We start from the raw sequence: 15,583 nt of genomic DNA, 5'->3' as shown, positions 1-15,583 counted from the left end.
AACCTGCTTTCAATCCCCAGCCCTAAAGAGGCCAGGCTCATGACAACTAGAGTTAGGGTCTTTTCTATAGCAGTCCCTCACTGGTGGAATGAGCTCCTGGAGGAGGTCAGGGCCCTAAGAGAGCTCATACAGTTCCGCAGGACCTGTAAGATGACACTCTTCCACCGGGCATTTGTAAGTTAGACCACTGGTTACTACAGTCTCCAAAAAATATCTGGACCACCTCAAGCAATCTGCTCCATATAGAACATCTGGACCACTAAGATATGCTTCACGGAGGATACCCAGCTGGAATAGCAAGACAACATACTTAAGATCATAGCACCTGAAATGTCAATTTCTATGTTTTAAATTGTTTTTACTGCTTTAATGTTTTATTGTATGTTTATATTCATGCATATGCATGGCCATGTGAGCCGCCCTGAGCCTGCCACGGCGAGGAAGGTGGGATATAAATTGAATTAAATAAATAAACAGAAGCATAGTCTGGGACAGCTCTTTCCCCATTCTATTATGGCTTAAAGTTGGAATTCTTGACTTTCTGTTGTCTAGCAGAATAAGTGGGGAAAACAGTTTCTTGAATGAGAGCCTCACTAGATCCCCACAGATGAAAGCATTTCCTACTTATAATGCTCAGGAGTATTGTTTTTAGCACAAATTTACAAAAGGATATCTCTAAGCTGATGCTCAATCGGCTTTTACTGTATTTAGTAATTACTGAGACCGGTACTTTCATTCCAAGTTCAGCTCGATATATTTGCTTAAAATATAGGCACAAACACTTGTGATAGAAAATAAATTTGCATAGTTACCTGATTGGCTTTGCTGCACAGAGGCCATGACGGAATCTACTTCCATCTAAAATAAAGGAAAATGTCGCCATCTGAGAACAAACTGAAGCAAGTACATTTGCATTTTTATTTGTACATATACAGAGTCTGCAATGTAATTAGAACATTCTAACAAAGAATAATTTTTCAATCAAAATGTGTACACAAGCAGAGTCTGCAAAATAATTTTGGATATCGTAATTAAGAACTGTTCTTAATTCAGAATTTTGCCTCAAATGCCTAAATGTTACAGACAGAATCTTTTACTTTGGTGAGATCATATACAAACAGTAGCTCACTTAATAGCCATTTCTCCAAAAACAAAGAGTACAAATCATGGTAAGTAAACAGCCCCATTAATACAGATTGCTGAGGTACACCAGTTTCCTAAGGATTAGGATCTAAACAGTGATTCTTTAATGTTCAAAAACACACCCTGAAACAAAACAATGTCTTCGAAACTGTTCAGAAATGAGATTGATTTGGAATGTAAGAGGTGTCTAATAAAAAGAAAGTATAAAGGTTTTTTTACTGCAAAATGTTAACCAGAGTCATCTACTTCTCCTTTCACCATGCTGGTAGCAGTTATGCAGTTAGGTTGGTCTATGAAATGGATAGGCTCCAGTTTAGACCTCAGTCCTGCCTTGAAATCACTAGACAAGTCTTAGAATGCAATCCTAAAACAAGTTACACCATTCTAAGCCCATTTACTTCACTGGACTTGGAATGGTATAACTATTTTTCAGATTGCACTGCCAGGCAAGCCTATTATCTGAAATAAGAACACTGACCTGACTTACAGGGTGGTTGTAACAATTTGTGAGATATTTGTCGAGCATTTTCACTGATTGAGGCTTCTTCTAAAGTCTATATAAAGTAAGTGGATTATTACTTTGCCCATTTACAAACATATGAAGTTGTGCTGGGTGGAAAATAGAAAAAGAGGCAGGTCTGGAGGGATTTGTCATGCATGAAAGGAATGCTCTCCCCAGTCTCCCAAAACTTGTGGGAAATGAGGGCATCTCATGTATGCTGTTCTCATGCCGCTAAATATGTTGGCAGAACAAAGCTGTGAGAAGGCATGGGCCCCCACCTGGAGTACACTGGAAGGTAGGCTGAAGGAAAGCAGGAACCCCCCTCCTGCTTCGCTTCAATTTGAGCTACAAACAGCAGGAAGGGGTGAAGCTTTGGCCAAAGAGGACACGTGCCCTTAGCCCTTAGCCATGTCCTTCTGAGTTTAATCGTATCTTTTAAGATGTAAAGCAAACTAATTTGTGCTGACAAAGGCCAAGTGAGCATGACCTTTGCCCTTCCCAGAGTCTCCTGCATACTAGTTCTCCAAAGCACTCTCAGATATCCTGCTAACACTGTTCAGGGCAACTGGCTTGCCACTAGGTGACAGTCATGTCCTTGCATTACAGCTGCCATGGAGCCTCTGACAGGTGATAGTGACATCTTGACATAAATCTTGCCCAGTGGATCCACAAAGTCACCAGGGAAGAGGAGAGTCTGCCAAGTGACAGCCAGTTAAGCTGGAAGGGAAAGGTTGATGCATGTGCCATTGATAACAATAAAGACCAGGCAGATCATCCCCAATCAGGTGCACAAAGGGCAGTGTTTGGTTCCTGACTGCATTGTTGTTGATGGAACACAGATCAGAATGTACATTCAAGTGCATGCTGCACACAACTCAATGTGGTGTGATCCATAACCACACAACTGTATCTATACTTGTTTTTCCCCTGAATTGATTATTGCTCTCTAGCTAAGAGGTACATCACTGTGTACTTTAATTTCTTAAAAGTTGACTCAACCCCCTACACATGCATTCTTTCTGAGATAGCAGAATCCAAAGTTGCAAGGGGAGCTTTTCTGTTCAGTAACTAGTCAAAACACTTTGACAACTGCTCTACTTCTAATCATATTACTATATATGTTTATGAATTGTAGTATGTGTAATACCTTTATCTACAGGAAGCCAAACAATAAACTTGAAAATAAAAAATATATAATTTGGCCGATCATTTTATTTTTAAAAAGGTGGATTAAGTGGCTGCAATCTGCAACTGATTCAATCTAGACTCTTTCACTCGATTATAATAAATGTAACAATCTTGAAGGCAAATCAGTTTTGATTGGGCATACTTAAAGTTACTACTGAGAGGATTAGAAAATATTGCTCCAAATCAGCTTTTACTTCCCAGATCTGAACTTGCAAGAAAATTGTCTTAACAGCGACACCTCATGGTAACAAAAGGCAATTTTGGCTTCAAATCTTTACATATGGATATGTATGAGACCAAACTATAACTGAGATTCTTATAAAAGCATTTCTACTAGCAGAGAAATTAAGGCTTATATGAAATGATTAATAAAAAGTCAGTGTGATATATAAGGAAGAAAATAAACTGTACCTTTGAGGGCTTATAGCCAAACAGCATCACTACAGCAACTTTGTAGTCCTCTCTGTTTAAGTACCCTTTCTTGCCTTCATCACAAGCCTCAAATGCCTAAAGAGTATTAAAAAGTTAATAGGGACAAAAAAAAAGTGTCTAACATGGTACTGTGTATTTAGAAGAATTTACAGGCGACCTCTGGTCTGGTATCTGATATGTAACAAAACCTGTGATCCTTAAGATATTTAAAAGTCATTTATTTTATTAGAGCTTCTATAAGCGATGCTTTGCATACCAAGGTGGGAATGTTATGCTCATTCATTCAGATATGGATCAAAAGTCTTTAGTAGTTTAAAGAGGTGATCTAAATGAATAATCTGTATTTAAATAGTCTATTTTCATAGACAAGATCTACTAGGATGCCTGTTTCTCTTGTTATGCCCTAGGGAACAACAACTGCAGCCATTGTAAAGCTACAAATAAAGGACCAAGTCACGAGGCAGCAGGTGAGTCAATGTTGTTAATACCACGCAGCAACAACAGCTATTGCACCGTGTAGTCAGCTGACCCCAGCACCCTGTGCCCACTCTGCACACAAGCCACGTACCTGCCCAGTGCCGATGGGAGCATCCCCTACTTGGAAAATATATGCTCTCTACCACTTCCCAATAGTCTACAGACTAGATGTGGGGCAGGAGGCAGTAAGAGTCTGTAGTCTGTTGGGAGCCCCATCAGAAGTTTTATGGGTAAACCAGACTCTGGATTACTAATATGCAATTCCAAACACAGTGAGGCATCATCAGTGAAGCCAGGGGTGGCCAAACTTGCTTAATGCAAGAGCCATATAGAATAAACATCAGATGTTTGAGAGCCACAAGACATGAATGTCAAATGTTTGAGAGCCACAAGACAGGAAGGAAGGAAGGAAGGAAGGAAGGAAGGAAGGAAGGAAGGAAGGAAGGAAGGAAGGAAGGAAGGAAGGAAGGAAGGAAGGAAGGAAGGAAGGAAGGAAGGAAGGAAGGAAGAAAGAAAGAAAGTTAACAGGGGGAAGGAGAAGTGAAAAGAAAACTTTAATTTTAAAAGCATTCTCCAAGCCACCAGTTGGCTTTGGAAGGAGAAGTGATTTAGAGAGAAAATTGTGTTCTCCAAGTAGACCGATGGGATGGTGGGGGCTTCAAGAGCCACACAATATGTTTGAAAGAGCAACAGTTTGGCCACCCCTGAACTAAGCTTAGTATGTGGAAGAGAGTTAGAAGTCCAAGAAGCAACAACAAAGGAATATCATTGCTAGTTGTAATGTTTTTGCTGAACATTTCCTTCATTCTCCTTGTTGCAGGACAAAAGCTTGGGCGTGGTCAGAGGCAGAATCCAAAGAGCTCATGGTTCTTCAGCTCTTAGCCCATGGCTTGAGTTCTGCAACCTCAATCAGGCAGCCCCTGAATCCAAGACTGGCCCAAGACATAATATGGTGTTCTGTTCTCATTTTATTTATATTGTATTGTATTTTTGTTGTAAGGGGCTTTGGGTCCTTTTGGTGAAAAAGGTAGGGTACAAATAACTGAATTAGTAAACCAACAAACAACTTAGGTTACTAAGGAGCTACTTTTGTAGTATACTGAGCCTCTTTCTTAAGCAACAACTAAGATTGTTTTTTCAACAGGCACTGAAGTAGTCTCAAAGAAAAGCGAAAAGGCTCCTAAAAGAAATCCTGAAAAGACTACAGAAAAATTTATACATCAAAAACATTCTAATTTTTAAAAGAATCCTAAAAAAGAACCAAATAGCTACATTTCTGCCAATGCATGCAGCACACTTATTCCTTGGCTTTATATTGATTTCAACATCATGCTGGAACATGCTTATGAACTTATCCCAAACAGAAAAGAAGAAAGGCTGATTGCCTTTTGATCATCAGTAGAAACCTTTTTGTGGAGAACGTGTTAATGAAATGCATGAACAAATTATCAGATCCTGAAAACACACCAGGAGTACTCTAGGCTTTATGAATAAATGTGCAAGCAATAAAGATCAGCTTCTGGAATTTTAATGACTAAATATAATCTATAAATAAAGCAGACATTAGCTTTTTCACAGCAGGTGAGCAGGAAGTAATTCTCACATATCAGTTACATGAATTCTTTTTTTACATTCCCTAAAGATTTCTAGTTCTAACAAATCATTGAAAATATTGTGTCAATATAAAGTGAATTTGCAAAATAAAAACAAACTATCTATCTGAAAGAAGAACTGCCCAGAAAAACTACCATATTTTCTTACTTAGACATTTTAAAACATCACTTTGTACTTTTAAAGGGAAACAAATTATATTCCTAAATATTATTAATGTGCATCTAGATTAAAAATTTCCATACTACGTTGTTGGATTTTGTTTTGTCAAACTTTTTCAAAGAGAGCAGAGGGCTATTAGGAGGTCAGAAAGCCTGCATGATACCTGCTGTCCATCCACCGAGGATGCCAATTTCATTTAACAACTCTCTGTCACAAACGTATGTCAATAATTAAATAATTATTACTGATTTTGTTAAGGAAAATGAATTTGTTAAGAAAAAAGAAAACATTAACATGATATGGTGTCAGTCTTGCGTGCTGACCATTAATGGTTAAGGTCAGCATTGGAAAACATGTATTCTGGAAGCAGAGACCAACTTGGAATGCACAGCTAACCTTTAGCCAGCTTTCCAAGTTTTGGAACAGTTAAATGTTGACAGCAATATTTATATTATTAGCTATTATTAAAATCTAACATTTATGTATCATCAAAAGCATACTATATATTGTACCAAGATAGGTAGGGAACTCTACAAAGTTGTTGCCAGTCAGAATACATACACTGAACTAGCTGTTTCAACAGTTACATTCAGTATGAGGAAGCTATGGTATGCCAAAGGCATTCCCAGGGTATTGCACTTTGTGTGAACTCAGCCACGTCTGGTTAACTAGGTACATGAGCTCCTTGTAATGCTTTACAAAAACTCCTTTGCTCCTGCACAATTTGGGGGCTTGTTAGTATGACTTCATTATAGCTTTCTCTAACACTTAAGGTGGAAGACTACTGGACATTTTCATTATAGAATGGGGTGGCCAAACTGTGGCTCAGGAGTCACATGTGGCTCTTTCACAAATACTGTGTGGCTCTTGAAGCCCCCATTGCCCTGTCAGCTGACTTGGAGAAGGCATTTCTCTCTTTAAATAACTTCTCCAAGCCAAGCCAGCCAGTGACTTGGAGAATACATTTAAAGTTGCTTTCTTTCCACCTCTCCCTCTCTCCATTTATTTGCCTGCCTTCCTTCCCTCAAACATCTGATGTTCATGTTTTATGGCTCTCGACATATGCCATCCATGTCTTGCAGCTCTTCAACATCTGACGTTTTTTCTATATGACTCTCATATTAAACAAGTTTGACCACCCGTTACAGATTGCTGTGGATGAAGTCTACTTATTATTTAATCAGATTTTTATAAATAAGGTATACAGCAAATGGAAGCTTGATCAATCTGGGTGGGGCCAGAGCTCAGCGACAAAGCATGTGTTCAATCTCTGGCAATCTTCCAGTTAACAGGCAGTAGGTAACATTCAAAACTCCTACCTGAGACCCACTACATATGAACATATATATGAACATATGAAGCTGCCTTATACTGAATCAGACACTTGGTCCATCAAAGTCAGTATTGTCTTCTCAGACTGGCAGCAGCTCTCCAGGGTCTCAAGCTGAGGTTTTTCACACCTATTTGCCTGGACCCTTTTTTGGAGATGCTGGAGATTGAACCTGGGACCTTCTGCTTCCCAAGCAGATGCTCTACCACTGAGCCACTATTCACAGTAAACAATGCTGTCCTTGAAAAGCTGAATTGTTAATTTTAAAAGCTAACAGAGCAATATAAACAATTTTGCCCTTACACAGGGCAGGCGTGTATAGTCTATGGGCAGGCGCTGTGCTTAGGCCAAGCTTAATTTCCCTTTTTCCCAATGGTGAAATTTAGTCCCCATTATTCCCTATGGGCAGGTGTGCTTTGTCTATGAGCAGGCGTATATAGTCTATGGGCAAGGGGTGTCCTTAGGCGAAGCTCAATTTCCCTTTTTCCCTATGGTGAAATGTAGTCCCCATTATTCCCTATGAGCAGGTGTGCTTTCTTTAGTCCCCATTATTTAGTCCGGGGAGAGCTGCAACGGCAGCAAAAACAAGGACGCAGGGAGAGCAGTGGAGAAAGGAGGGGCCACACAGGTGGAAGTGGGGTTTGGGTAGATGAGCCGAGGCCCCTCTGGTGCCCACCGTGGCTACAGGCCTGTTCCCTATGGGCAGGTGTGCTTTCTCTATGGGCAGGCGTGTATAGTCTATGGGAAAGGGGTGTCCTTAGGCCAAGTTTAATTTCTGTTTTCCCAAAGGGCTAGTGTGTTCCCCATTATTCCCTATGGGCAGGTGTGCTTTCTCTATGGGCAGGCGTGTATAGTCTATGGGCAGGCACTGTCCTTAGGCCAAGCTTAATTTCCCTTTTTCCCTATGGTGAAATGTGGTCGCAGTTATTCCCTATGGGCAGGTGTGTATAGTCTATGAGCAGCTGCTGTGCTTAGGTGCTTAATTTCCCTTTTCCCAAAGGGCTAGTGTGGTCTCCATTATTCCCTATGGGCAGGTGTGTATAGTCTATGGGCAAGGGGTGTCCTTAGGCCAAGCTTAATTCCCCTTTTTTTCTATAGTGAAATGTTTTCCCCATTATTCCCTATGGGCAGGTGTGTATTTTCTGTGGGCAAGGGGTTTCCTTAGGTCAAGCTCAATTTCCCTTTTTCCCTATGGTGAAATATGGTCTCCATTATTCCCTATGGGCAGCTGTGTATAGTCTATAGGCAAGGGGTGTCCTTAGGCCAAGCTTAATTTCCCTTTTTTCCTATGGTGAAATGTTTTCCCATTATTCCCTATGGGCAGGTGTGTATAGTCTATGGGCAGGCGCTGTTCCCAGTTTTAGTAGGTCCCCTCAAACAATACACGTGTTAAGTACCTTAGCAAAACTAGTTAATGGGCTGTGAGTTTGTTAATGACTGAAATTACATAACTACATTTCAGCCTATTTCCTGCACTTCAGTATCCGTTTACGTTGCTCTCAGAATCCTAATCGCCGGGTCTATTCAGTGCGGTGCAGATCTACTCCTAACAGCTTCAGGAGAAGGGGGCTTTAGTTCGCGAAAATGTATGCCGGACTACAATGAGGACAAGTCTTTATGGTGCCGAAAGGCTCCTCCTCTCCATGTTTTGGTGTCACTAACACAGCCTGACACCCGCCCCTCCGAAAGTAGAATTCCCTCCCCTTGCAAGGCAATCGGACTGCAACTTGGCTGACATCCAGCGGAGCACATCCACCTGCCTCCAGGCCGAAGACTCCACAACCGGCCCTCCCACCTACCTTCACCCATCGCTTCCGGCGACGCTCTTCCCGAAGGCGCCCCAGACCTCCCTCGCCTTGCCCAGCCGCCGCGCACATCATGCCCACCCAAGGAAAGCATCGCGAAACTTCCCATAGCAACCAAGTGACCCACATTCAACTTCCCCCTAGCAACCACAACGCCACCATTCATTGGTCGAGGAGCTCGAGGAAGCCCCAGCGAGCGGGAAAATGTTTTTAGCACCGCATTCCAGCGGGCATCATTGACGGCATAAAGCATCAATCAGGGTTTCCCCGGAACCGGAAGGTGGACTTCATGGAACGGCCCCTTTCCATTCTGTCGTATTTCTGCTGCCCCGAAGAGGAGAAAGCGCGAAAATGGGTTTTTGAGGGGGTTTTCTTCCTTGGTTTGTTTCGGGGTCAGTTTTTGTGGCGGACTGCTTTTTACGGTTTTTTTGGCTGCCCTTTGTTCAGTGAAGAAGTGCTTGGGAATGGGGAATTGGGTATTTTTTGTGCTGGTTTTTAATAAATGAAAAAATCGCTTGGGGGTTCGGTTGTCTCGACTAGGGAGGAAAAGACATTCCATTTACCTGCAGTAAATTAATTCCCCCTTTTGAAAGGCTTTTGAATGTAGGCGCTTCCACTGACTTTTCTTCTTCTTGTCCCACTAGGGCATTGCTAGCTTGGTGGTCCAGCCTATTGTGCAGGCTTAGAAAAGCCAAGTGGGTGCAGTGCGTCGGCTTTCGTGTCATTTCGTGTCTTTAATTTAGCGCAATGTAGTTCTCCCTGAATGCTTCTGGAGGGGTGGGAGGGAAGCTCGAAAAGTGAGGCGTGTGATAGTCAGTGGGTTCTTCGTGCCCAAATGGAGAAGTAGCTCTTCAGCAGGTGTCGCTTCGGTTTCCCCACGCCCTTCACCTTGCTTAGCCGTATCATGTCTCAGGAAAGCGAGCATGGAAAATGGACCGTGTCTAGTAGCGATGAGAGCGAAAAGGAGCAAGCTGCTTGTGAGAAGCCCTCCACTTCTTTGCTGCAGCGGGACAAATCTAGCGACCCGCGTTACCCTTGTTCGGAAGCCAGGAAGGCTGCCCACAAGAGAAAATCTTCCCCTCTGCCATTTCATGATGGAAATTCCCCGTCAGAGATGCCGCCAGACCCAAAGAAACTCTCTCAAGAAAGTTTAGGTTGGTGCGTTTCAAGTAGCGATGAAGAGGATGATTGCAAAAGCGAGGTGAAAAGAGGAGATGTCGGAGCCTTCAGCGTCAGGCAGGAAGTGGACTGCGCTCCTAAGGAGATGGCAAATGATGAACTTCAACTGGATCGTAAATCTATGGAGCTGTCAGGCAAAGTGCAGGATACTTGGGATCTGTTGGATGGAGGGAATCCTTTCAGATTCTTTCTCACCAAAGTAAAAGGAATTAAGTCCAAGTATAACTCTGGAGCCCTTCACATAAAAGGTAAACCGACAACAAGAGCTTTCAGCCTCTGCCTTAAATATTTTGTTCAAGCAGTTTATTATCACTCCAGTTGTTTGGAATGGATCTTTGAAGCTAATGTATTGCAGTGGTCAGGAGGTACAACTAAGAGCTGGGAAAGTGAGGTTCAGATCTCCACACTTCTGTGAAACTCGCTAGCTACCCTTGAGGGTGTCACATTTTTTCAGCCAAATCTGCCATGCTCTATTTTTGAGAGGATAAAATGGGAAAGGAGAACTATCTGTGCCACTCTGAGCCCCTCCTGGAAGGACAAAAATGTTACCTGTAGGGCCAGCTCCTTGCTTTCCCTTAGGAGGCAATGCATGATCTGTTCTTTTGCAAAGGAGGTGTGTTCCAGTGATGTAATCATCTTAATATCATTTAGCTTAGGAGAAACTATGTTGGCACTTGTTGTGCTATTGAAAAATGGTTTTAATCTCTAAAGAGACAGAATATATCATTTTAAATATTAGGATAGGAATGTGTTAAGAAAGCGATACTAAAAGGTATGCCAGATTTGCACAGAGAAGTGAGTCAATATGATAGTACGTGTTGTAGGGGATTACAAAAAAAATGTTATTATTGGAAAACATGCAATGTACTTAATTTGATTTATTTGCCATTGTTTATTGTATACTTCTGACAGTTAAATGTATGAAAAAATGTAGCTGAAAAGCAAATTATTTCTTGCTGTCTATTTCAATAATAGGAAAGGAGAAGTCCCCTGTGCAAGCACCAGTCGTTTCCAACTCTGGGGTGACGTTGCTTTCACAATGTTTTCACGGCAGACTTTTTACCGGGTGGTTTACCATTGCCTTCCCCAGTCATCTACACTTCCCCCCCCCCCCCCAGCAAGCTGTTGCTAATAACTTGTTGCTAATAATGTCTCTGACTTATTACAGATATTTTGTCTCCCCTTTTTGGGACTCTTGTGTCATCTGCTCAGGTAAGGTTGTGCATTCATATTCCTTTTTAAAAACAGTGCTATATCACTCACTCAGATTGCCTATATTTTCAGTAAGTAGTTGGAAGAGTTTTCTGAGGATAGCTTGTTGTATTATCTTCTGGAAATGAGTAGCCATTTATTTTCTCTGTTATATGCATCTGTATTTTGTTAGCAAGGAGTTTTTGTGTCAGGTTTGTTTATTAATAAAGCCCCAAATTCCCCCAAAATATGCAATGTATGTAACTAATGTTTCTACACTCTGCTATTGAAATCTAATTGGGGGTTGTGAAGACATGTTTATTTATTTTTATTCAGTTTATATCCTGCCCTATCCTGCAAGTGGCCTTAGGATGACCCACAATATATAATAAAACTATAAATAATAATTCATTAAAACATCAAATCATTTCATCTAGAATAAATTACTAAAATAGTACCTAAAGGCAGTTTGACAATTTTTAACTTCAGTGCATGCTGCAACAATGTCAGGGATGGCATGTCTTCTCAGAATAACCAGAATCAGCTGGTAGTGGTAGCATAGTGGTATAAACAGTGCCTTATGACAGATTGAGCAAGTTGATTAAGTTAAGCAGAGAAGGGTGTGATACATAAGTTTCAACTAATATTTAACAGTCATGAATATGTTATTTAGGCGCTGTGTTGATTTTTAAACTGTTTTGTTTGAGCATAATGTTTTGTTTTGTGTACATATTTTATGTATGTGGCAAGAAGTTAGGAAATAGCTTGATCTTGTTACACCTCAACTAGCCTTTTATTGGGGAATATTAATATATCTTAGCTCAAAATAGTAAGTCTACGAGAGGTGAGGTGAGCAAGGATATCTGTCAATGTTTACGGAGATAGACCACTGAAAATCCTTTGGTTAAATAATGGATTTTGTTATAGGTATTGGTTTTCAAATAGTTACATCCCAATCAAACAATTTCAAGCATACAAGAGGAATACAGTGGTTAGCTGAATAAGTGTGGATGGGGGAGAGGTAATACAATACCTAGATCTTGCAGAGTAGGCTCAGTCAGAGGAAACACGAGGCTTGTGGAGGGAGATTTCTTTTGAGAAGAAGGGGGGGGGGATGAAGGCAGGAAGGGATGGAGGGAGGGGAGGATGCCAGGGAGAATGGGAAAATTCCTGGATGGAGGGGAGGCTGGGAAAATCTAATCCTGACAGGTAGGGTTGCTATTTTCTAGGATAAATTACATCACATCAAGCGATTCAATTACCCAAGCAGAGTGTCACACCAATGGAAAATCGGGGTGTCATATGTTGAATATCCAGTCAGAGATCATTGTCTCATAGACCCATAGCCCAATAGAGAAATTTCAATTACACTGGCCAAATGAGTTTTTATGGCCCTGTTTTTGCCAAAGGCTGGCTCCTTTGAAGCTCACCAAAAGTGATAGATTTCACCCTAAATTTCAACATGGATAGGCATCCATCAAGCGTTCAGGAGATTGGTTGACTTTGATAGCCTTAGCAGTAATTAAAGAAAAATAGAAATTCTTTTAGAAGTCAGATTCCCTGCCCACTATGTGTCCCTCTCTGGGCCTGGAATTGTTCCTTTCCAGGAGCAGAAAGATGGATGCTCTTTAATCTTTCAGCACAGCCACCAAGTTTGCCCCGTCTGTGAACCAGACTTAGCATCATGCCAACCTGCTTGGGGCCTAGAAAGAACTGGATTTGTCTCCCTTATGTGCAAAAAAGACCATTCCAATTCACATGAGCATTGCTGTGTCATATTAATATTCTAGGGTTACATTGCATTTCACATTTCAGGGGTGCATTGTCTGGGTATTAAGCCAGGGGTCTCTTTCTGGATATCATTGTCAGATCTCAGAAATTAAGCAGGGTTGGTTCTTGCTAGATGGGAGTTACTACTTAGAGGTCACATATATAGTTGTTATTATGAAAATACCACTTTATAGACACTATTCCATTTCTAACCAATGTTTATTTTTCTCTACATGGCCAAGTTTAACTATTGTATAGATGTGGAGTGGCTTATCAAGCAGTACCCAAAAGAATTCAGGTAATTTGCTGTGAGATAAGTTTGCTCTTACAGTGCTGTTCTATTCTTGCTGTTCCTTTTTACTGAATATAAAAACTATCTAGACTCCACCTTCCTATTACTCGTTTATATTTTCTAGCTTGCCAGCATACATGAAAAGATACTGGAATACTTGCTGTGCAGGGGTGTCAAATGTCTGGCCTGTGAGCCAGAACTGGCCTGCCCGGGGCTTTAATCAGGCCCGTGGTTCTTTTCTCCATCTCTTCTCCCTCCTGTTCTCACCCTATGAAGCTACAAGGCTGCCGAAGTTCCCAGCTCCTTCTGTCTTGTTTTTGCCGACTGCAGCAGGAAACTTTCTGGACTTGCAAAGCTGCAAAGAAAATGTGGAATGGGTTTTTCATTAAGACCTGGGCCCAGATAGCTGATCCATTTCATGTTTTCCTTGTAACTTTGTCTGTGCTGCAGTATGTTTCAATGGAGTGCAGCTCATTTTCCAGCATTCCTATGGCCAGCTGAAGCTGCTGCTTGGAGTTGTGTCATTGCAAATAAAGGGTGGATGCTTTGAGCCAGCTTGTCTCTGCTGAATGGACCTGAGAACAGGTGCCTAGTGAGTACTCTAACCTGGAAACCTACAGCCAAAGTGAGACTGGAGAGCCATTGCCAAGCTGACTAGATCCGGGCGCCCAGGGGTGGGGGAAGCTTGCAATGCTCAGCCATTTCTTATTTTCCTAGACTCAGAGCATTTTATATTTTTAGTTTCTGTTGTGATCCTTGTTCTTTTTCTTGATGTTTCTTGAGAGTAAGCTTGCATTAAGTTCCTCCTTGACCTCTGGGAGCCACATAATATGTGTGAAGGAGCCACATGTAACTTCTGAGCCACAGTTTAGCCATCCCTGATCTGGATCCTATGCTTCTTTTGATAGCCCAAAATTACATGTGCCTTTTTAGCTACTTATGTCAGCATTTCATTTGTCAGTAATCCACAAGGTAATCTGTCCCACATGTTTCCAGTCAGAAGATGTGTGAAGCAAGAATGCATCCTTACTCCCTTATTATTTAAATTCTTTATAAATGTAGGGAGTCCTACACAAGTAAGTTTTAGCGTTTGTTGACTCAACACACAACATTCCAGTTAGCACCTGTAGAACTGTGATGAAGTTGGCTGCTGCAGTTTCCCTCCCTGTGTGTATTTAAATGTGTATGCTTAGAACATATGAAAAAGCTTTGAATACCATGAATCCTGTAATGAATTTTTCTTTTATTTAAAGGGACAGACCTTTATTAATTGTCCATGGAGAGAAACGAGAGTCCAAAGCTGATCTGCATGAACAAGCAGTGCTCTATAAAAATGTTCGCTTGTGCCAGGTAAGATACTTCTGTCATCTCTTTATTAACAAAAGTAAGGTATTCTGTGCTGCCATCCACAAATACAGAACCTGGTGTTCTGCTTGGGCTACTTAACTAGTATTTCACTTTGTCTATTTATTGTATGAAGAACTTTTTCTGTTTACTATGTTAAATATATAATCTTGATACCGTGACTGTCATTCCTTAAATGTATTATCTTTTTCTTCTAAAACACCCCACCCAACCCAGCTATTGATATTTGCTGTGACTTGGAGCTTTTAGAAGTTTTCCATTCAAAGACAAAGGGCAAAGTCAGGTGCTATCACTGTTCACTGGGTTCACATTCATTTAATTTTTTAGACCATTAACATTGTATCAGTATAATATCTAGAATGTTTAAAAATTATTTTTTCAGTATTCACTGAGAACACGTTTGGAAGTAGCCTGCACAGATCAGATGGTAGGCTTAACATGCATGTTTTTCATGTGTGGATGCAGACTAGCTGCGTTGTTTAGTGTAAGCCCTGTCTCCATAAGTACATACATGGGAACATACATCAACTGATGTGTGCAGTGGCTTATTACATACATTGCAGTGCTTACACAATTCTCCTTTAAGCAAGCAGCAATAATGTGGAACAGGGAAGGATTCCCTCCCTTCACCTGCTGCACCTTTCCACTTCACACCTGTTTTCTGTACAGTAGCTTTTTGTTCCATGGAATGATTGCTTTGAAAGTGAATTGCCAGTTTCTGAAGAAATACTGAGCCCTGTTCTAGCATCAGGATAGCCTCTACATTTAAAGACTTCTGTCTCTCTCATTATGTCCCTCCTACCCTTAACCACATCTGTTGGAAGCAGTAGGAAACACAGGAATAGTGCAGGAGCTGCATGTTCAGAGACACTGAGTCTTTTTTATCCATTTTAGCAGTATATTTTCACTGCTCTGCCCTGTAAAAATATGCGACTGACTTCTAAATCTGTGTGCCCTTCCTTTAAGAGTATTGTTTGCTTATTCTTCTCAGTAGCTTGGATCCTGTAGAAATGCTCTGTATGTGTGATGGGAGGCAGTTTTTGACAATTCCCCCAGCATGCAGCTTCTGTGGGTTCCTTTACTCCTGGGAACAGCATTTCAGGGGCATTTGGGGTAGCAGTGGAAGGGGGAAGTTG

At 41.2% G+C, this 15,583-nt stretch overlaps 2 protein-coding genes across 4 annotated transcripts in view; one reads left to right on the top strand and one right to left on the bottom strand.

Annotated features, from left to right (window-relative positions):
• Positions 1–9,232, bottom strand: part of EFCAB11 (EF-hand calcium binding domain 11) — a 64,952-nt gene extending 55,720 nt beyond the window's left edge. Inside the window, exons 1-3 of one of the 2 annotated variants that reach the window (XM_060261579.1) lie at positions 8,645–9,232; positions 3,245–3,340; positions 813–858 (exon numbers count right to left, since the gene is read on the bottom strand). In XM_060261579.1, coding sequence (XP_060117562.1) covers positions 813–858; positions 3,245–3,340; positions 8,645–8,779 — 277 coding nt within the window. In that variant the 5' untranslated portion in view covers positions 8,780–9,232. The remainder of the gene's footprint in view (positions 1–812; positions 859–3,244; positions 3,341–8,644) is intronic. The other variant, XM_060261580.1, reaches the window with a different exon arrangement.
• TDP1 (tyrosyl-DNA phosphodiesterase 1) overlaps positions 8,691–15,583 on the top strand; it is an 84,685-nt gene continuing 77,792 nt past the window's right edge. For both annotated transcript variants that reach the window (XM_060261565.1, XM_060261564.1), the window contains exons 1-4: positions 8,691–10,077; positions 10,998–11,041; positions 13,033–13,088; positions 14,336–14,432. In XM_060261565.1, the coding sequence (XP_060117548.1) occupies positions 9,555–10,077; positions 10,998–11,041; positions 13,033–13,088; positions 14,336–14,432 (720 nt within the window). In that variant the 5' untranslated portion in view covers positions 8,691–9,554. The remainder of the gene's footprint in view (positions 10,078–10,997; positions 11,042–13,032; positions 13,089–14,335; positions 14,433–15,583) is intronic.

This window comes from Heteronotia binoei, chromosome 21 (assembly GCF_032191835.1).
Source record: "Heteronotia binoei isolate CCM8104 ecotype False Entrance Well chromosome 21, APGP_CSIRO_Hbin_v1, whole genome shotgun sequence".
Lineage (NCBI taxonomy): Eukaryota > Metazoa > Chordata > Lepidosauria > Squamata > Gekkonidae > Heteronotia > Heteronotia binoei.
This window is presented reverse-complemented; position numbering and strand designations above follow the sequence as displayed.